General features: G+C 35.1%; 1 protein-coding gene across 2 annotated transcripts in view; it reads right to left on the reverse strand.

Moving 5' to 3' along the window:
• The window catches only part of SGCZ (sarcoglycan zeta), a 427,909-nt gene that overhangs the window by 10,278 nt on the left and 394,028 nt on the right, over positions 1–23,603 (reverse strand). For both annotated transcript variants that reach the window (XM_045879287.2, XM_045879286.2), the window contains one exon: positions 7,809–7,881. In XM_045879287.2, coding sequence (XP_045735243.1) covers positions 7,809–7,881 — 73 coding nt within the window. The remainder of the gene's footprint in view (positions 1–7,808; positions 7,882–23,603) is intronic.

Consider the following 23,603-nt stretch of genomic DNA (forward strand, 5'->3'; position numbering starts at 1 on the left):
AATTTCAACATCTCTAAACTGAAAATGATGTTTTGTTCGCATTTATTTATTTATTATGCTCCATTAGCCAACATATAGTACAATATTGTTCTTTTTTAAGGTGGTTTTGGATATTCTGAGATCTTTGCATTAGTTACCTAATCCTAAGCAAATGACTCAACTACACTAAGATTCAAAACAAAACCTTTAAGCATTTTGAGCACTTCAAGCAAAGCTATAATAATGAAGACAGTTGCTGGCCTGGCATAAGAATAACAAATACATCAATGGAATAACATAGAGACTCTAGAAATAGACTTTAACAAGTACCGTCATCTGATTTTTGACAAAGGCAGTAAAGTGACCCAATGAGAAAAAGCAAAGTAAAAACAGTGCTGGAGTCTCTGTATGGACAAAATGAACTTCAATCTATACCACCCACTGTTATCAAGAGTAAAAGCTAAAACATAAGGCTTTTATTTTTTAAATTATTTTTTAAAGATTTATTTATTTTAGAGAGAGAGAGAGCGAGCATGCGCGTGCAAGTGTGGGGAGGGGCAGAAGGACAGAATCCTCCAGCTGACTCCCTGCTGAGCTCGGAGTCCAACCCAGGGCTCAATCTCAGGACCCTGAGATTATGACCTGAGCCCAAACCAAGAGTCAGATGCTTAACCAGGCATCCTCTAAAACCACCCAGGTGTCTCTAAAACATAAGGCTTTTAAAGGAAAATATCTTTATGACTTGGGAGTAGGCAAAACTTTCTTAGACCACAAAGAGGAATAACAAGTAAGTATTTTAAAACATAAATTATATGTCTTCAAGATGAAAAGCTGCTTTTCAAAATCCATCAATAAAATGAATATATACATAGACTGGGAGACAATATCCACAAAATACAGATGTTACAAAGGACTGGTGCCGGGATATGTAAATAATCCTCCAGCTCAAAGATAAAAATACAAAAACACAATTAAAATATGGACAAAAGAGTTGAACAAATACTTCACTAAACAATATATATGGTTGTTCCATATACACATGAAAAAGTCATTAATGTCACTACTCATCAAGTAATGGCAAATTAAAGACATGGAATACCACTAAATATCCACCAGAATGGCTCAGATTAATAAGAATGCTAACACTGAATATTGGGGAAGATGTGCAGCTACTGAAATTCTCATTTATTTTTAGCAGAAAATGATATAATCACTTTGGAAAGCTCTGACATTTTCATATAAAACTTAATACATGCCGGTTATATCCCAAGTGTCTATCAATTAGGGAAATGCATAAATAAAATATATGTTCACATAATGGAATAGTAACAAGCAGTAAAGCAGAAAGAACAATGAAAGAACTACTGATACAGACAACAACACAGATGGATCTCAAAAACATCATGTGGAGTGAAAGAAATCTTGCAAAGAAGAGTACATATTGTAGATTAATTTATATTTAGTACTAGATTAATCTAATCTAATCCAGGGTGAAAAAGGTGAGAGAAAATATTGCTTCTGGTGGGTAGTGGTGGGGATTTCCTGGGAAGGGCATAAGAGAACTCTCTGGGTGAAGATAATGTGTGTTTTTTTTTTTAAGATTTTTATTTATTTATTTGAGAGAGAGAGAGAGAGAGAGAGCAGGGGGAAGAGCAGAGGGAGAGGGACAAGCAGACTGCACTAAGCACAGAGCCCAACACGGGGCTCGATTTCAGAACCTGAGCTGAAATCAAGAATCAGATGCTTAACCACCTGAGCCACCCAGGCGCCCGATGATAATGTTTCATATCATGACAGGAATTTGGGTTATACACGTATATGCATTTGTCAAAACTCAGGAAATGCACACTTAATTTTTGTGAATGTCATTGCATAATTATTTTACAGTAAAAGAAAAGAAACTGTAAGTAATCTTGAATAGTAGTTAATGATATGTATGCCAAAGTGAATAGGCAAAGTATACAGATTTATGCAATGTATGTGCAAATACATAAAAAATAAGATATACTGGCAGACGGCCAGTGGAATGTGTACATGTGTGATTAAAGACATATAGGACGATGATGATGGAGGAATCTAGCTGGGGGTATATAGGTGGTCACTATAAGATGCTTTCAACATTGAGTACATTTGAAAATTTTCATAATAAGATGTTGGGAAAGAAGATGTGGTCTCAGATCTTAAAAGAATATCTGTTTAGTTTGTTTCTAGTTAAAGTTTGTAAAACATTATGCTATGGAGATCCAAATAGGAAAACTGTTAATTGATGCTAATGTTTGACTGTCATTGACTATTAAAATTCAATAAAGAATACTAATGACATATAGGGATGCTTTTAAGATATGTTTTGATTCCCACTGCTAATTTACTATATTAATATAAATGCTGTATCACTCAGTGTCTGTATTTTACAGTTATTTCAGGGAGAGGGATACCAAGAAAGAACATCGGATATTATTTACTTTACCTAAATATTCAAAAATTTGCGATAAGTTTACTTGGATAAAAGTAAACTCATATCTACTTCCATATCATGAAAATTCCAATATTTAAAAAATAATAAATATATGTAATAAAATCCCAACAAAAATCTCAATAGTCTCTTGAAACTTAAAACATCATATTAAACTATTCTGGAAGAAAAGTACAGGGGCACCTGGGTGGCTCAGTCGGTTAAGTGTCTGCCTTTGGCTCAGATTGTGATCTGGTGGTCCTGGGATCAAGTCTCGAGTTAGGCCTCCTGCCCTGAGTGGTGCCTGCCCCTTCCTTTGCCTCTCTCTTTCTCTGTTTCTCATGAATAAATAAAATCTTAAAAAAAAAATGTGTGACACTTAATAGATTTTAAAAATGAAGTTAAATTGGGAGATTTTCCTTTTAAAATTAGAACTTATTGAAATTAGTTTAATTAAAAATGAGATTGGAATTAAAACTAGATATTTGTCAATGGAACACAATATAATCTAAAACAGATCAAAAGTATTTATGAGAGATTAGTTTCTGAGAAATGTAGCAATCATTTTGGGTGGAAAGTAGGTTATTTAATCAACAATTCTTAATAAATTGACTCTCCATACTAAAGACACTAACATTAGATACTTAACATACTCTGCAAGAATAATTTCCAGTTTTAACTATTCAAAATATAAAAACAAATCACAGACTGTAATTTTCTTTTTTTTTCAGACTGTAATTTTCAATGGAAAATTAGAAGAAAATTCAGAACATAATTTCCCATTTTATTTATACAAAACATAAAACTAAGAAATAAATTACCTAGTGTACAAAATAAATGACAGAAAATTAGAAGAACATACAGGAAATATCCAAATACAAAGAAAGAAAGAAAGAAAGAAAGAAAGAAAGAAAGAAAGAAAGAAAGAAAGAAAGAAAGAAAGAAAAGAAAACCTTTGAAACAAGATGGAAAGCCCCAAAATCATAAAGAAAAATAATTGATAAATTTTACTACCTAAGTCTTAGGTTCTATTGATTTTTTCCAAATACCCTGGACTTCTCAAATAAGCCTAGAATCTCTATAGAAGTCCTGGACTTAGACATTCTGGAGCTCGAACATTCCAGAATACTCTGGAACTCAAATTAGACTAAACTGTATTCCCTTCTAGAACTATCTAATAAGCAAACTTGGCAACATAGGATCAACACTTAAATGACACTCTGCTTCTCTCCTATATAGAAATTCAAAACATTCTCTGAAAGGACCTGTTGAAAAATGAAACCCATGTTTATTTGCAAAGCTTGTGAATTTCTATGTGATTAGTCATTGGAATTAGTGCAGTACAATTGTGTTCATTTTGAAAGCATTATAGCAATCATGGCAACGGATTTCAGACTAGCTCTTACAGTGGGTACCAAGAGATTCTAGCAGAGAAAAGGAGTAATGTTGAACTCGAGGCACCATTATCACCTGTTTTTTCCCAAAAAATTCTGTTTTCACTGTGTTTACACACCAAAGATGCAACCAGATTTTGTTTTTAAGGTGTTAGGCAAATCTCAATTTGAAAATGAGCACCCTAGATCTTTAGAAAAATTCTCAACATTCTGAGAAAGGAATTCAGACTCCTTTTAAAGTAAGTTGCGAGACGCAATGACTACATAGAAACTTAAGCAGAACTTAAGCATCATGTATCTCGCTCTTCATAAGTATTTAACACGGTGTCAGGCACGTAGTGGGCACTCATGAACTATTTTTTATTTCAATGATGGAATGAATGGAAAAGTGAACAGAAAAACGTTTTAGGGGAAAAAGAAAACAATGCAAACTGTGACCTGAATATACAAGCAATTTTAATGTCTTAGCACTTCAAGCTGAGTTTTCTTCAGCTGCAAATCACATTGTTTCTGTTGCCTCAGTTTTTACTGTTTTCTGCCTACTTGCACTTTCCATTATGGTCTCTTCCTTCAAATTCGATCAAACAAATTTCTAGATCAGTTGTTGCTCTGTGTTCCCAAGATTACACGCTAAGACAAGCTTCTCATAATGATCACTTGCTATTAACTCTAAATAATATGTAAATACATTACATAGCGTGGAAGAGTAAAAGGGAGGAAGAAAGAAAGGCAGAGAGGAAGGGGAAAAGGAGAGAGGGAAAAGCGGAGGGGAGGGGAGAGAAGCAGAATACTATTTTTTTTTTCAGTAAATTTATCTTAGCCTTTCATTGACAAAACAACTCAGTGCAAAATCCTTACTACCTTACACATGGTGGCTTTTCATTTAATACAGCCATGATGTAAATGACATCTATGTGTTTTTGGAGATTAATTTGGAGTCTGTAAAACTTAACATTTCAGTTTAAAATTATATTCATACAAGAATGAACATGATGAAAAGATGCCAGTTACATCATTAAATATTAATTCATTTTACTGAAATGAATCCAAATCTGGATTTTTTTTTTTCCCTTGGAACAGTTAATGAAACTCAGATCCAAACAATCTTTGGGCGATATACAACGGGCTTCATCACTCCTCACCAGAGAGTAGAGAAACTCTTTTGAACTGTAATAATTTAGCTATATGTTAATTTAAGAAATAAAAAAGGAAAATGTTCATACTTGGGCTATTCTGGATACAAATACTGTTATGTCTTTACTGACTATTCAACATGTTTTTTCACCTTTTTAACACATAGGTCCCTACTAAAAACCAATGTCACTTTATATAAGACATCATAGAAAATCTACAAGTATTGGTTTTAAGTGCACATGGAAAGTAGCAGAGAATTTGGCACACATGAAGCACTCATCAAACAATGGTTGAATAAAACTGTAGAAACTGACTTCATGTCAACACCAAAATACTATAGGTATTTAATAAACCTTTTGAAATGTACCTGTCTAAAGTCTTTTATTCTCAACAAAAACAAAATTAAAGACAACACGGCTACTTACTCCCCAAATTACCATTTCATTTACCTGGCCAACTAATCTCACCTTGTTGATTAGAATTAGGTGTCGACTAAGAGTACTTCTTACTGCCCTGAAAGGAAAATTGTCAGCAGGACTTGTAAAAATCTTCTCAGACACTCTGCTTTTAATCTTCATGTACACAAATAAATAATTGAACACCCCCATCATTACTGTGCTTTGCTCCTGTTTCAGTTTTCAAATTTAGATCAGTAACACTCATCTTGGGGGTTGCTAATTTGCTTTTAGCACTAGCAGATTAAGTTTAGCTTAGTGCAATATTTAAATAATTGATGGATAATTATAAAACAAAACCCAGAAACACTATATACTAATTATAATTTAATTCAAATTCACACTTATGAATTTTGAGACATGTCAACAAGGTAATGAAAATAGCAGTTCTTATTTCTCTTTTGGCAATAGATTTCATAATGAAAATCATACAATGAGTATATAGTTACTGAAACGTTAGAAGTAAAAAGAGGTTTCTTTTAGAATGGCGTAATTTAAGTAACTTTTTATTGAATGAATCACTAAACTCTGGCATCTATACAAAAACACAGTTCTAAAACAATTGGAGTTAATGTTGGCCACATGGGCCTTAATAATACAGTAACTGCGACATTTCTTATGTTACATGCACTCAACATCCTCGCTATTCAGTTTTGCTCTTTCAGCAATTCAAATGAACAAATATTTATCAGGCACAATTATATATGAGATACATGTTGACTGCTAGAGCACTAAAGATAAACAAGGAAGGATGCAGATCCTGGTCTAATGGAACATACAACCTTATTAGGTGGGGAGGGATAAGATAAATAATTACACAAAAATGTCAAATTCCTAACTGAAAAAAGAGCCATAAGTTAAAACTATAACACACCATGAGATGCTGTTTATACATACTCTTCCACCCTCCTAAATCCTTGGGGTTTTGGCACTGAGTAAAAAATTATTTTTGTCTAATAAAAAATGCCTTGATCACAGGAAGATGGCCACCTTTTTCTGTTATTGTTAATCAGCCTGTTTGGATCTGGAGTGCTGAGATACTGAGAAACTGAGTTCCTTAGGAAATTTTATCACAGAACTTTATATAAAGGTCTGAAAACTGTACTGTTGTGAAAGTATGGCTTTTTTTTTTTTTTTTTTGCATTTAAATTTTTTTACTTTATTTTTCTCTTTTCATTTGAACATTTTTTTTCACTCATCCAAACGGGAAGGGCTGAACCTGATCTTTATGAAATAATTTGGGGTTTGCTTAATATTTGTATTGTGTTTTCCAAGACAAAGACTGTCTCCCAGGTTGATATTTTGATTCGGCTTTAAAAATGACTTTTAATATGTGATTTATTTTTTTTTAATTATTATTGTTGTCTTTTTTTAATCCCATAGAAATGTATTTTGGAATGTAATTTACCTACCAGAAAGTAATTATATAAAACATCTTTTTTTATTGACATATAAAGTTCTATTAGTTTTAGGTATGCTACATAATGATTTGATGTACAGATACATTGTGAAATGAATACTACATTAAGTTATGTAAAATAACTTTGATCCCCAAACCTTAAGTTATTTATTGAGTTAAGAACATCCATTGATCCGTTACTAGATTTTAATATTTCACCTTTTATTAACAGTTTCTGTGATTATCCTGGGAAGAATCCCTATAAAGTTGTCTCATGATCTTCTGGGTAGTGAGGACTGTTACGTACAACTGTGCCTCTTACAAACAGAACAATATCAGGAAGCAGCCTGTTCCATTGGAATGATTAGACTGAGGAGTCCATTGTAGTGCAATTAAACTCTGCCTTTTTCTTTCTTTCTTTTTTTCTTTCTTTCTTTCTTTTTCTTTCTTTCTTTCTTTCTTTCTTTCTTTCTTTCTTTCTTTCTTTCTTTCTTTCTTTCTTTCTTTCTTTCTTTCTTTCTTCTTTTCTTTCTTTCTTTCTTTCTTTCTTTATTTTTGCCTTTTTCTGATTACTATTTGTATTTCCCTCAACATAACACTCCCTGACCATTTACAGCTTTTTTCCTACTCTCTGCTTCCTCTTTCTTTCTGCCTATGTGTATCATGCATTTCATTGTCTATGTCAGATTTTCCGGAATCTTGATTTTTATCAATCCTCCGCTAAACTTCCTCTATAACTGTTTTTTCCACACTCTTCCTGCCTGACATATTTATTTTTATATTCATTGTATGTTTATTAGGGGCAAATATATATATATATATATATGTTGAGAATAATAACTCACATTTTCTTGCCCTCAGTCAAATACTTGACTATTTACCATGTAGGCAGGGAATGTCAACTTTTTACACATTTTCTATTTTACTTCTTTGGATATCAAGGGCAAATCAACAGTGATGGAAAGTCTGACAGAGCTGGAAGAGCCAGAACTTACCTGAGGTCTTGGGAAGGTTCTGCTCTGATGTGAGGTGTTTCAACAGAGTGCCCGAATACTGCTCCTTCAGTGCCTGGACAGAACAGGAATCCAGTAGTCAGTACAAGCAAGTGGACACACACGTTGGTTTTCATTTCTATTTTTATGCATCAAATATTCATCCAAAAAAATGGCACAACTGGAAACAAGAGTACAGACAATGAAGGAGAAAAATTGGGAAAAAAAAGTGTTCAAGGTAGTGAAAGGCCAAGAAGGGTAAATCTAAATGTCCCTCTGTAGACCACTTTTGAGATGACCTTATTTAGCAAAATTCAGACTGACTGAGGATTTTCACTCTCTGATCAAAGAGCAAAGACCATCTCCTCCTTTCTTGTTTCCCAGGTACATGAATTTGAGGGAGGGATAGGTCATAATACTCGGTTCTATCTTTCTACAAACAGTGAGCATGGATGAAAATGTGGAGTGTGAGTTCTCTTGTAATGTATCATTAATTCTTTAAAGACATAGGTCTCATGGGGCATTTGGCAATTTCCCTACACATAACACCCACCTTTCAGTAGAGAGATTATCCACAGTACCTTACTTTGACCTCGCTGGAACTAAGGCTCTCTCTAAAACCATGAACTGCTCAAAATCATTTCATTACAGTTGACTTCATGTGGGCTCATACTTACCCAAAGAGGTCATGCACTCTAACACTTTCCTCAGACAGTTGAATTATATTCTGTCTACACTTTCGTTTATTGACTACATGTGATTTCCAGATTCCCAGAGCCTTTCCATAATTGAACTGAGCTAAATAGAATGACCTTGCTTTTTGGCTTAATCTTCATCAAACATTTTGGTGTAGGAATGTCATGTCTGCTCCATCAATGGCCTCTACACCAGCTTATTAATACAAATTATACAAAATAATGCAAACAATACAAATAATGCAAATAAAAATATAAATTTTAAACCTATAAGATAAAGCTGCCTATGCTTATTGTGAAGAATAATGGGAAATATATTGATCCAATAAGCAAAGAAGACATTTTCACTAGAAAACTAGAGCTAACACTTAAATTCGTTAAAAATATGTTGTTTTATAAGAAAATATACTAAAATCACCAAATGACTCCTCCACATCAAACAGCAATGCAGACCTTGATCTTGAATCAGAGAGGAAGAGATTTTTTTCAAAGACTGTAACATGGTTTCATCTATCTTATGGTTCTAAGGGTAAATTTATAAGGTTCTGCAGCAGTAAATTCCTAAGATTACAGACCTCAGTTTATAAGTTAAAAGCTATTGGCATTTGCTGACCTTTCACTGGGTTTTAGTAGTTGTTGAGGTTTGGTTTTATTTTTTTTCTAAAGAGACTCTGTAAGGCCTATAATATATAGACAGACTATCAGAGCAATTATTTCTTTATGGCATTTGCTCTTTTGATATTTTGTAAGATATTTTATTTCTGTGAGTGGAAAATTTTTAGAGATAAATCTTTGGAAGTAAAGTAACGGTTTTGGATAAAACCCTCATTTTGTGGTTGTGGTGGTGGTGGGGCATTTGAGACAATATTCCAAGGTATAAATTTTCATATCTCAAGGAAAGACTCTTTTAGCATTTTAAAAGAAGATATAACTCCTAGAAAGAATAGTTATCCATGTGCAAAGTTTAAAAATTAATTTCCACTATTCTGTGACTTTGAAAATGTCCCACACAAGATGACAGAAATATAATTAAAGAGCAGCCACAATACTTATTTTCAAACATGGAATGGCACAGATATAACTTCACACAGAATATATCAGTGAAAGTAAAAGGGGAATGCTATCAAAGGTTTAATTTTCCAATGAGGATTAAAAACTGATAGAGGTCTTTAAATATCAGTTTAGAAAATGTTTGAGGATTAAAACAAAACAAAACAAAACCCACAATTCTTGAAGAAATAATGTGTAATCATATCTCCTAAGGGGCTAACTTGGAAACTGAATAAAATAACATAAATAATTAATTAACTACAAATCTCCAGATAATGAGAAAATTACTCTCATCCTCTCCATTATTGTCCTAGAATGAGCAAAGGGGTAATAATTAATAAGCAATAATGATAATCTTAAAAGGAAATCAGTGAGGGGATAATAAAAGCCATCTGAAGCAGGCACATACTCTCACAGTATAAAAAATCAAAATTAAAATACATATTTCCTTCGAATTGGGAACTTTTACAAATGTCAGATGATTAGTAAGGTTGCCAGACTGTGCAATTAAAAATACAGGACACCAAATTACCTTTGAATTTCAGGTAAATATGAAAAAAATATTCAATATAAGTAAGCGATATTTTCAGGGGACATACTTATAGTAAAAATGGTATGGTGTTTATCTGAAATTCAAAATTGAATCACTATATTGTACACCTGAAACTAATGTTACACTACAGGTTAACTAACTGGAATTTAAAGAAAAATAAAAAATAAAACACATATTTTTAAAATAAATAAATTGTAACCTATTCTCAAAAAAAAAAAAATTAACTGGGTATCATGTATTATACCTGCTACCCTACCCATCAGCCAACATTTGGTACAAAGAATACAGATGTGATTTACTCTTAGTTCAGGAAAAGAAAGAATGTGTGATGAATTTCATATCTTAAGTTATAAAACCACAGAAACTGAAAAGGAAGAGGGACAGAAAAAGGACAAGAAGGTACACAACACAGGCATTTATTTATATATATATATATATATATATATATATATATATATATATATATTTAAACTTGTTGATTAAATAAGCATTTGTTGTTTAGTTATTTTAAGGGGCCATTTAAAGGGACACAACGTTCAAATGTTTGCTTGTATAGATGCTGAAGGGTATTTCAGATAATTTGAGGTGATGACATTCTTTAAAGACTTTGGGAAAACATAGACTGTTGACTATCGCAATGGTCAGGAAAGATGAGACAAGCAAACTTTAGGGTCAAAAAAGACTAGGTGTCATTTATATGATAAATCTGGCTGCGAAACACAATAAGAAGGATGGCATATTCTGCTTTGCTGGAGAGGAGAAAGAGTATATGTGGATTGTGATCCTACTTTACACGTAAAGACAGTTTAAGAAGTAAGTTTAAGACATATGTATATACTATGCACTTTGAAGTTAGCAGAGGGGAGGAGACAACCCCAGCTCCTTCATTCTTACCTAAATGACTTGAGCAAGTTATTTAATCTGTCCAAACTTCAATTTCCATAGATATTGATAAAGATAGAAATGCCAACCTTACAGGTTGGGTCAGGTTTTTCTTTTTCTTTCTTTTTTTTTTTTAAGATTTTATTTATTTATTTGACAGAGACAGAGATAGCGAGAGCAGGAACACAAGCAGCGGGAGGGGGAGAGGGAGAAGCAGGCTTCCCAAGGAGCAGGGAGCCCGATATGGGGCTCGATCCCAGGACCCTGGGATCATGACCTGAGCCGAAGGCAGACGCTCAACGACTGAGCCACCCAGGCGCCCCTGGGTCAGGTTTTTCTTAAACAGGATATAAATGTGCCTGGTTCAATGTAAGAATTCGGTATTCCTTAATTCACTCTCTCTGCCACTTTTCTTTATGCACATCACCACAGAAGAGGTGCTCATTGTGTTTGCAGAATTAAGGGTCCAACATGGGTTCACTCATCAATACGTGGAGTCTCTATTCCCAAAATGCCAACTTCAAGTAACACGGTCTCATGCTGAATTCTGAAATCTGGAATTTAGACATTGTAAAGAGATTCTTAAACATTAGATAGCAAGTGCATTTTATTAATCAAGACTCTATTCAGTAATCAAGGAATTCCCTAATGCAGGTGCCTAGGTACCAGATAAGATAGATTAATGCCCAAATAAGCTCTGAGAAAGAAGTTTCTTCTAAAGAAAAAATTGTGTCCAGGACGATCTTCCTTTCAATTGAACTTTACCCAGATGTTTAAAAAATTGTGGAAAAATGAAAACAAAAATGCATAGTAGACCCTATACTACCTACAATAGGTGGTTGTGATTTTTCTGTTTTATACTTATTAGCTCTCTGTGCAGGATATCCTGGGAATTCATCATCCAAGCAACTGGAGTAGGTGAAACAGGCATTAACTCCCCCAGGGTTTTAGCTTCCTTTTAAAAGTCAAAGGAAAAGTTAAGGAAAGAGTAGTATAGGATGCCATTCCTTAGAATATTTCTCTTCCTTTCTTTCTTTTTTTTTTTTTAAGCCTTTATTTATTTCAGAGGTAGAGAAAAAGACAGAGAGAGAGAGAGCACAAGGAGGGGGAGAAGCAGGCGGAGAGGGGCAAGCAGACTCCCCACTGAGCAGGGAGCCCTACCTGGGGGTTCGATCCCAGGACCCTGAGATCATGACCTGAGCCAAAACCAAGAGTCGGACACTTAACCAACTGAAGCATCCAGGTGCCCCAGAATATTTCTCTTCTTAATGAGAAACCTCAAGCATTCAATTTTTAAGAATTCCAAGCTAGCAATTAGTTCTCAGAACTTAGAGGGGGAGGAATCAGTCATGATAAAAGCACCACCTCCAATAACCAGTCCATGGGACCTTTAGGAGACTTAAATCATCAAAAAATTTAATAAACTTGAGACAGCACTTCAAATTCCTCCACTGGAATAGGGCTGAAGTCCTGGATGAATTCATCTAGATCTCAGAGGCAAAAATATTCCTTTTTATTCATTATCTTCAAGTTTGATCCTGTGCTGTGGAATGTACACAATTTCTTCGGTTAATTACTTTGAAAGGCTCTTTAAAAATTGTAAAATCTTTTTTTTTTAATTGTATTTGAGATCAGGGCCTTTTTCACTCTGTAGTGCCACTTCCTAGCCCGTTATGTAGTGTAAGATAAGCATTCATTAATATGTCTCTCTGAAGCTGTGGGAAGTGACATGAAGAACATAGCAGCACGTGCGGGCCCAGAAGAGACTGGGCTTCCCCGGGGTCTCCATTATCAGTGGGTCCAAGGGGCTTCGGAAGAGAAGGCTAAGGCCTGGCATGGAATGTCTTTTGTTCTGGAGAGTCAGAAGAAAAGAGAGAAAAGCCAGATGGGAGGGGAACAAAGGAATCAGGAAAGGGTGGGACCCTCACCCTGTGGGACAGAGGCTAGAGAGAAATAGAAACATTTAAATTCTATTTTTTAGGTCACTTGTCTTGATGCTTGCCAAATGGGCTCTCCTGCTGCCATCAGTTTTTCAATAAAATCTACCATGATCATTTATATGTTTTGAGGTTTTTATGTAGTAGTAGTAGTATTTTGGAGGGGACCAAGAAGGGAATGAGTTTTACATGCAGATCAATATAGGACAGAAGAGATAACATGAAAGGAAATCAAGGCCATGAGGCCAAGGAGCTTAAGAGAACATAACCTTCCCTGCTCTCTCTGCCTGCAATGCATAGGAATCCTAGGCAGCATTTTAAATTTCTACACTAGAATACGGACGAAGTACAGGGCAAATTCATATACCTCCTAGGCGCCAGAAAGTTCCAATGTATTCATTATTTTCAAATTTAAACCTACACCAATGATTATTTCAGTCTTTGAAATAATCTTTCATGCCTTGCTTTCCCCTTCCTTTATTTGCACCTCTTTCCCTCCAAATCTAAATTGGTAAAGTCAAAGATTAGACGGGGAACAGTTTCATTCTATTCCCAGATCTGCCTCTAATTTGTTTTTTGATATTTGATAAGTATTTAAAGCCCTCTGGTTACCATTAGTAAAATGAGGCACTCAGAGGCACATGGGCGGCTCAGTCATGTAAGCGCTTACTCTTGATTTCAGCTCAGGTCATGATCTTGAAGTCATGGAATTGAGCCCCATGTCAGGCTCTGTGCTCAGTGGAGTCTGTGTCTCTCCCTCCCCCTCTCCTTTTCTTCCTTCCCTCGTGCTTTTTCTCTCTCTCTCAAATAAATAAATCTTTTAAAAAATTAGGCACTGAATAACATGATCTCTAAGGTACCTTCAGTTTCTAACAGTCACAGTTAATATGATTTTTTCCAAACATGTTAAGATGTGTATTATAACTCTTCTCATTTCTCCTTAAATAGAAGTGGAAATGAGTTTGTCCCTACAAATTAAAAGAAAAAAATACTTTAGAGAAAGAATGGAGTAATTATATTGGCAAAAGTAAGCTATTAACTGTCATTTCTTCTACTCCATTAGAAAGTTTCTATGACTCCTGCAAGCACATCATTGCCCTTAAAAAAATGTCAACACATTTCAACATACATCTCCCACTTGTGTTATTTTAATAATCTAAATGGTGTTCCTGCTTCCAGCTAACTCCACAAAACACAACTTATACATGTCTAGATTAAACTTACCAAACCTGATATCTCACCTCTACAAAGAGCTGTATTATTTTCTTGGATACCGCTTCTCCCCAGCATACAAGACTTCCATAATCTGGGCCCATCCACCTGCTCAGACTTCTTTTCCTCTACTCATCTATGAAGTCTCTTTACTATGTTTCCCACCTCTTAAGGTAAATGTAATCTGTTCATCCTCTGAATATATTTAGGTTTTATTACCTGTCATGCTCATTTAGATCTTATCATATCCTAAAATTTTACATTTTATATTATATGTATCACTCCACATCTAGAGTTAAAAAAAATCAAAGACATATTGCTCATACCCAACTGGATTCTTATGCACAACATGGTGTCTTGCATATGTGAGATAATTAATAAATATTGATCCTTATCAATATTGATAAGGATCAATATTTCAACGAACTTCCCTTGAAAGTTTTTTTTCTCCTGTTTTTTTTTTTAATTTTTTTTTGTTTTATTTATTTATTCATGAGAATCAGAGAGAGAGATAGAGAGAGGCAGCGGCAGAGGGAGAAGCAGGCTCCCCGCCTAGCAGGGAGCCCGATGCGGGACTCAATCCCAGGACCCTGGGATCGTGACCTGAGCCAAAGGAGATGCTTAACCAACTGAGCCACCCAGGTGTCCCCAAAATACTTAATTCGGAAGCTGGGAAGTATACTGAGATGTCCCTTCTTGTTCAATTTCCTTATTAGTTTACTTCTTTCCACAACTTCAATATCACTTTTATTTGTCTCAATTATTCCTCCCTACCACTGCCAACTAACACTCTAAAACAAAGGTGGGGGCGCCTGGGTGGCTCAGTCAGTTAAGCGTGACCTGCCTTTGGCTCAGGTCACGATCCCCGGGTCCTGGGATCAAACCCCACGTCAGGCTCCCTGCTCAGCAGGGAGTCTGCTTCTCCCTCTCCCTCTGTCGCTCCCCCCAACTCACTATCCCTCTCTCCCTCTCTCTCTCTCTCTCTTGCTCTCTCTCAAATAGATACATAGTAATCTTTAAAACAAACAAAAACAAAAATCAAACAAAGCTGTGCAATTCTCACTTACAATGCTTCCAGAATCCAATCATTTATAGAAGTCAAGTCCAAAAGCCTTAGCAGAATTTACCTCTTAGCAGTGCTACGCATTTTACACTTCAGTGACAATAAAAGTCTTGGAGATTTTGAAATGCTTACGAACTGTCATGAATACTACTTCTTCCCAACATACCCCCTATCCCTCTCCCCTTTGATGGTAATCTCTACAAATTCTTTAGGATCTGATTCCAGATTATTTTCTCTGTGAAACAAACATTATCTGCATCTTTTTGGCACTTCCTCCCTCTGCTCAGCTTCCCCAGCTCCTTGTGAAAATTACTGGTATAGCGTTTATCACATTGCTGTGCGATTTGCTTTGAACTCTAACCCAATAACTTATGAGTTCCTTGAACTCAAGGACTTTGTCTTAATTAATTTTATACACTTAGCACTGATCTTAGATTCTGATATATAGTTGAGGTCAGTAAATGAAAGAATGGGAAGTAAAGAATGAAAGCAGGAAGACATTAAAAATTATTCTATTTATAATTTATGTGTAAAACATGGGAACTTTCAGTTTCTTAACGTATTTCTTTCTTTAATACTTCAATACAAATTGGGTTATTAATATCCTGAGGTGATGATCTGAATTTACTGAAACTGTTACTATGAGCCTAGCCAATGTTAATTATTCTAGTGAAACAGGGAAACAATATTGTTAAATTGTCTTTCTGATGGAAACAAAAAAACACCATGTTGTTCATTTGAGATGGGAGAATAAGCTTCCACGATTTCTGAAAATATATTATTTCAAAATCTGTTTTTACTTTTCAGTCAGCATTTTTTGTAATTTAAAAAATATCTCAAGGCATTTACTCCCAGATGCCAAATCATGTCCTCTCTTCCATTTCTGAAGGCTTTCAAAAGACAAAAAGAGATAATGGAAAAGATACTTAACCAGATGGAAAATGCATTACAATAAAACTATTTTCTTCAAGATGAAGTATATTTCAAAAATATTTGATTTGTCACTAATAAAAAAAGACAAATATGTCACACGACTAAAAATGATGCAGATGGCCTTCTTGCTCATATTTTAAAACGTTCAAGTAGTTTGTATTTTACTAGCATTTATTTCTCTGATTATTTAAGGGAGAATACCTCTTCATTTGTTAATTCTTTCTATTGATTTCAATGAAGCAAAAATAATTGAAATTTTAAAGCATGTGTGAAGTAAACAGAAGGGAAAAGAAAATAAATTATGTTCTTATTGAATGAATAAGTAGTTTGATGAAAATTACATCTAGGAAAAAGATACAGAAGTAACCCCTCTTGGGCGCCTGGGTGGCTCAGTTGGTTAAGCGACTGCCTTTGGCTCGGGTCATGATCCTGGAGTCCCGGGATCGAGTCCCGCATCCGGCTCCCTTCTTGGCAGGGAGTCTGCTTCTCCCTCTGACCCTCCTCCCTCTCATGCTCTCTGTCTCTCATTCTCTCTGTCTCAAATAAATAAATAAAATCTTTAAAAAAAAAAAAAAAGAAGTAACCCCTCTTTCAAGCTCCCACCTCCCCAAAATTTTTTAGAATAGTTAAGGAGAGCTTTCCTCATTCACTCTGAGAATATACACATTCAGGAAATAATAAGTAATTCTAAGGTCTATAATTACTGAGGTTGTCATTTTGCCCCTTACTTTACTTACATACACTAAAGGAATGAGAAGCAGTACATACCTAAGACTTTTAGAAAATCCTAAATGAAAAGATGTCACCAAGAACATATCTTTAGTAAACATAAGAGTCATAAGATTCTATTGTTATGGGTTTATTAAAAGGCAGGAAGGTTTGAATTGATTTATCCCTACATTGTAAACATTCTAACAGAAATTAAAATGCAAAACTATAAAATAACTTGATAACAAATGAACTACCTATATTGTTTTTGTTATTTCTTTTTGTTAGAAAATTCATAAAAGATTAATTCATGGTAAGATTTAGAAAATTAATAAAACCAGATCTCTAGGTGAATTATCTTTTTACCACATTTAAATACTTTTTGGAAGCTTTGAAATACTTAAGTAGTATGTTTTGTTTTGAGGTTTGGGCATTTTACCTACATGCAGATAGTATTATCTAATACTAGTTTTGTTTCTTTAAGGTCATGTTCATTCTTATGCATGCACGTTTTCTGTGTAATCCTCTCCTTTAGAAACTCAATCATCGCTCAATCTATATGCAATTTAAGCTTTTTGGATCCTTGTGGAAATCCACTTATCTAAAAATCTACTGTCAGTTGCAAGAAAAACTCAGGTTGCTTTGGGGAACAAAAGTGAATACCTTAATTCTGCCTTCTTGACACATTTTATTCCTCAGGTTCTTCACCCCTATTTAGATTAGTCTCTGTACAGAAGATGGGCTTTCTGCTTCTATGAGTCACAGGCAGGAAGACTGTGTTTCTTACCAGCACACTGTGCTGATCATTACCTAGTGGAATGCACAAGGACAGGGACTCATCGTCTCAGCAGTAGTTTTACTTCTTAATTTTCTCCCCCTAAGATTTTTGATATATTGACATCAAATGGATACATTTCCATTGCCTTTTATGTAAAACAAAAATCAGTAGGGAAGTTGTCCAAAACAGATAGTACCTGATTGTCTTCAGTGGCTTCAGATATTACACTGTTTATAGATTTATTTGAACTTTCCACTCTCTTTTTTCATTTTGAAAAAAAAACCCACAACCTTGTCTATTCAAAAGATGCTAATTCTGTAAATAGCTTTATGACCCTTAACTACACGGTTAATCTGTACAAAGTGACATGTGAACAAAGAAGCTAGGACTTTTAACATGATATCACATTCAACACAATTTAGACTTTCCTTCTAGTCTCAAGATCTCTAAATGACTGGGGCGTCTGGGTGGCTTAGTTGGTCAGGTCAAGATCTCAGGGTCCTAGGATCTAGCCCCACCTCATCATTGCTCCCTGCTCGGCAGGGAGTCTGTTTCTCCCTCTGCCCCTCCCCACGCTCGTGCTCTCTCTCTCTTACCCTCTCTCAAATAAATAAAATCTTAAAAAAAAAGATATCTCAGTGACTCTAAAACATCATAGTTTTACCTATGGTTTTCGGAGCATCTCTGTTGATGTGGACACAGTCAGAATCTGGAATGTTTGTACAGGTAATTTGCCTTGATATTTATGTTTTCACTCATTTAGTAATAACTGAGCTTTATAAAAATTCAGGTGAAAAATGCAAGTTTCAAAAGCCTATCCTGTAATAACAGAAGAGTGTGGCGTACACAGAGCTCAAATGGGAAACAGCTAGGTACACAGACATCATTAAACAGGTATTAATGCCAAAATAAATTTCCTTCATCCTTTCATTTATATGAGATTTTATTTTTTTTTACCTTTTATTGTTCCAGATTGCTCCTGTGAATTTTATGTTGTCACCCGCCATGTAATTCATTGTGCGCCAATAAGTAAACAAAAAGAGCTCCACTTATTTGGGTTTGTTTTTTACCCACAAGAGGATTGGTGGCATTACTTTTAATTAATGTAAAGAATAGCAGGTTTTTTTTACCAGAACGCTGTTTCCCTCTATAATGGTATCTTCACCATGAACACTCATCATATTCCCAGCTCAGATTGCCGTGAATGCCTCTGCATGATCTTTAGAGCAATTCCAAGCAGAGTAAGCCATTAGAGTTTTAGGCAAATCATAACTAGTCTGAGCATCCATGGTTTGTAGGCAAGTCCAGGGATCTTCAAAATCCTTGAGCTATTATGTCACCCTGAATTTTATGTGCATGGTTTGTGTGCCACACCAAGTAGCTTTAAAGATGGTGGCCCTCTGAGCTCCAAAATAATGCTTCAGAGGTTAGCACGAGATCTTTTCATATAAATGGGCCTGTGCTGGTAAATTGGGGGGGGGGTAATGTATAACAGGATCATCTAGATTCATGATTTTATACATATATATATACACGCATATATATATGATTTATTTATGTTAGAGAGAGAGAGAGAGAGAGAGAGAGAGAGAGCACCTGTGCAAGTTAGGGGAGAGGTAGAGGGAGAGAGATAGGGAGAATCCTCAAGCAGACCCCCAGCTGAGCTCAGAGCCGGACGCTGGGCTCCATCCAAGGCACCTGAGATCATGACCTGAACAGAAATCAAGAGTCCGCTGCTTCACTGACTGAGCCACCCAGGTGCTCTTGTGATATTACATTTCTGGAATACTCTGATATGTTCACCAAATATTTCACCATGAGCCTCTCAAGCAGACATACAATATTTTCAATATAAAGTATTCATTTTTTTTCTAGAAAGGATAAGTTGTGACACAAATGTACACATCTGTGTGTGTGTGTGTGTGTGTGTATGAATGTAGAGTATAGCATCTCACTGAGGAGTACCAGACTCAGGTGTTTAGATTATGAATCCTGACAATATTCTCCAAATAAAATTCCAATCTAATAGAAACTTTTCCAGAGAACTGGAAAAGAGAAAACACGATGCCTTAATATATGAAGGATATTTTCAATACCAATCCCAGACAAGAACTACACAAGACAGAAAATTTGTTCATGGGTATAGATACAAAGATCCTAAAGAAAATATCATGCTGAAACCATCAGTAAAGTAAGAAATATCAGGATCATTTCTTTAGTATTTATTACAGGAATGTAATTTTTGTTTAACAGCAGAAAATTAATTAATAAAATTCTCTATACTAATTTATTGCCGGAGAACACTATATAATCATAGCAAAAGATTCAGACCTAACCACTCAAAAAGTTCAACGTTTTTCCATGATTAACAACAACCACCACAATAACAATTGCCACCTTCGAGAAAAATAGGAATGCAGGTAAACTTTCTCCCACAGGTTAGAGTCATCTACAACAAAACCCCAAAACCTACAGCAACCTTAAACTTACTGGTGACACAGTAAAACATTTCCCTTATGGGTAACAGCTGTACAAAAGTGTGATGTGGTTTTACTTTTTGCCTAGAATCACCACTTGGATTCCACTCCCCACTATAGTTCTCATACTACCACGTGGAAGGGAGGGAAGGGAAAATGCAGGTCCATGAAAAGCATATTGTTTGGGGAAAAAGTAACAAAATTTTCATGCTTCATATACAATATGGTTTCCACACAGGAAACCTAAAAGAACATACAGATAATTTAATAAAATTAGTAAGAGAATTATTTTGACTTCAAGTATAATAAAAGTTCTGGAAACCCTTTGTAGAATGAATTATTAAACTTAACCAAAAGATATTAAAGCAATTTTAAATGTTAGAAGAATATAATGTGATCATAAATATGAACCTAAAGTTGTTAATTTCCCCCAAAACCTTGAATAGATTTAGTGCAATCTCAGATCATCAATGATATTTTCATGGAATTTGACAAACTGATTCTAAATCCATCTGGAAGAATATTGGGCCAAGAATAATAAGGCAATTCTGAACCCCTCCACAGAGTTTCCCTACCAGATTACAAGACATACATAAAGTTCTAGTTACTAAGTCAGCGTGGCTCTGGTAGAGAGAGAGAGAGACATAGACAGTGGAATAAAGAAGGCCCCAGAAACAGACCAGCACACTTATATCTGTATGGAAATTTGATTTATGATAGTCACTACTAAATGTAAGTGGGGAAATAAGTGACTAGTCAATAAATGATGCTAGGATAATTGTTTACACATAGGGGAAGATCAAACTGTATTTATCACTGCAAAAATAAATTTCAGCAGGATTAAAAATGTGATGGGCAAAGTTACAAAATGTATAGAAGACAATATAGGAGAGTATCTTTTTGACTTCAGATTAGAGAATGATTTCTCCTACAGTAAAGAAAAAAATGAATTTCTGAATTTAAGAATTTATTCTGAAATTAAGAATTTCTGCTGAACAAAGGACACCATAAGAAATTGAAATAAGGCAAACCTTGATCTTGGAGAAAATATCTGCAACACATATAATTGACAAAGATCAATTTCCAAATATATAAAGAACTCTAAAAAGTAATTGAGAAAAGTGAAACTCACAGAAAATGACTAAGAACTTGGGAGATACTTCACAAAAAAAGGATCATTAAAATTCATCTGAAAACACAGTTCAGCTCATTTGTAATCAAATGAAACAAATTAAAACTGCATTGTGGTACCAAGTTAAACCCTTTGGTCTTGCAGAAACTTTAAAGTCAAAAATATATTTGTTATGGGAAGGTACGGATACATTCTTTTTTTTTTTTTAAGATTTTATTTATTTATTCATGAGAGAGAGAGGGAGAGAGAGAGGCAGAGGGAGAAGCAGACTTCCCACAGAGCAGGGAGCCCGATGCGGGACTCGATCCCAAGAGTCCGGGATCATGACCTGAGTCGAAGGCAGACGCTTAACCATCTGAGCCACCCAGGCGCCCGGTACAGATACATTCTTAAGAGAGAAAATATATAAAACTTTAAGAAAACGATAAATTTGACTATATTAATATAAAATTTTTCTTAACAATAAAAAGACCCTTAAGCAAAGTTAGATAAAAAACACATCTTCAACAGCAAATATAACTGATACACAATTAACATCCAGAAAACATAAGGAACTCCTACAGATCAATAAGAAAACAACAACTCATTAAAAAAAAAATGAGTAATTCACAAAAAGAGAAACCTGAACAGTCAGTACACTGGGGGAAAAAATACTCCATGTCACTACTAATCAGGACATTATAAATGAAAACAAAAAAGAGATGTAATTTTATTTGAATCTTTTCTAGTGACCTGGATACTAGAAAAGCCGTCCCGTCGTGTTGGTTTTTATTATCTTCATGGCTGAAACAAAGCTTTATTTACTATTTTCCACTTTAGGGTCACAGCAAATGAATGCCATTATGTGGCTGTTTGGAAAGTGACTAAAGTATTCGTGGAATTTATAGAAAGTGCATTTTTCACTGAAAATAAAACCTTTTCTGGAGTTTGTTTTTTTTTTTTTAGATAGCCATTTTGAAATAACATGTCTTACCAAATTTCCACACTTGTTTCAAATTAAAATGTTTTGTTTTTTTTTCTTAAAATCCTACATGAAATAAGAAAATAGAAATCAGGCTCAAAGTTAGGTGATTTAAAGCCTGCTATTCAGTTAAATGATTGTGCACTGATATTTATTTTGTCAGTTCACTACACAAAGTATCAGGAAGTGTATAGTTTTCAGTAGGGTGAGATTGGAGGGGACACCAATACCACACAGAAAACAGCTCAATGTGTTGTCTCAGTAGGTCTCACTAGCAGTGTGGCATTGAATAAGTCATTTAGCTATTTAAAATCTTAATTTTCTTATGTGTAAAACAAAACAAAACTGTGTGCTGTGTGTCCTCTTCTCCTCAGAGAACTGTGTGAGATTTTTTTTTTAAAGATTATTATCAGGGCGCCTGGCTGGCTCAGTCGGTGGAGCCTATGACTCTAAATCTTGGGGTTGTGGGGCGCCTGGGTGGCTCAGTCGTTAAGTGTCTGCCTTCGGCTCAGGTCATGATCCCAGGGTCCTGGGATCAAGCCCCGCATTGGACTCCCTGCTCAGTGGGAAGCCTACTTCTCCCTCTCCCACTCCCCCTGCTTGTGTTCCCTCTCTCGCTATGTATCTCTCTGTCAAATAAATAAATAAAATCTTTAAAATCAATCAATCAATCAATCAATCAATCTTGGGGTTGTGAGTTTGAGCCCCATGTTGGGTGTGGAGATTGCTTAAAAATAAAATCTTAATACAAATGTAGGGATCCAAAGGGGTACGTGCACCCCGATGTTTATAGCAGCAATGTCCACAATAGCCAAACTGTGGAAAGAGCCAAGATGTCCATCGACAGATGAATAGATAAAGAAGATGTGGTATACACACACACACACACACACACACAATGGAATATTATGCAGCCATCAAAAGGAATGAGATCTTGCCATTTGCAACGACGTGGATGGAACTGGAGGGTATTATGCTGAGTGAAATAAGTCAATAAGAGAAAGACATGTATCATATGACCTCACTGATATGAGGGATTCTTAATCTCAGGAAACAAACTGAAGGTTGCTAGAGTGGTGGGGGGTGGAAAGGATGGGCTGGCTGGGTGATAGACATTGGGGAGGGTATGTGCTATGGTGAGCACTGTGAATTGTGTAAGACTGTTGAATCACAGATCTGTACCTCTGAAACAAATAATACATTATATATTAAAAAAATAAAATAAAATCTTAAAAAATTAAATAAAATAAAAAATAAAAAGATTATTATCTATATTATATCTGTATCATTTATATCTGTATCTATATCTATGTATACTTCATGATTGCTTAGCATTACTGGTTATGTGTAAAGTCAGTTTAGAAGACTTAGTGATGGGGTGCCTGGGCGGCTCAGTCAGTTAAGCATCTGACTCTTG

Source organism: Mirounga angustirostris, unplaced genomic scaffold, assembly GCF_029215605.1.
Source record: "Mirounga angustirostris isolate CCGP_5_RB_7025 unplaced genomic scaffold, mMirAng1.0.hap1 SCAF_2, whole genome shotgun sequence".
Classification (NCBI taxonomy): Eukaryota; Metazoa; Chordata; class Mammalia; order Carnivora; family Phocidae; genus Mirounga; species Mirounga angustirostris.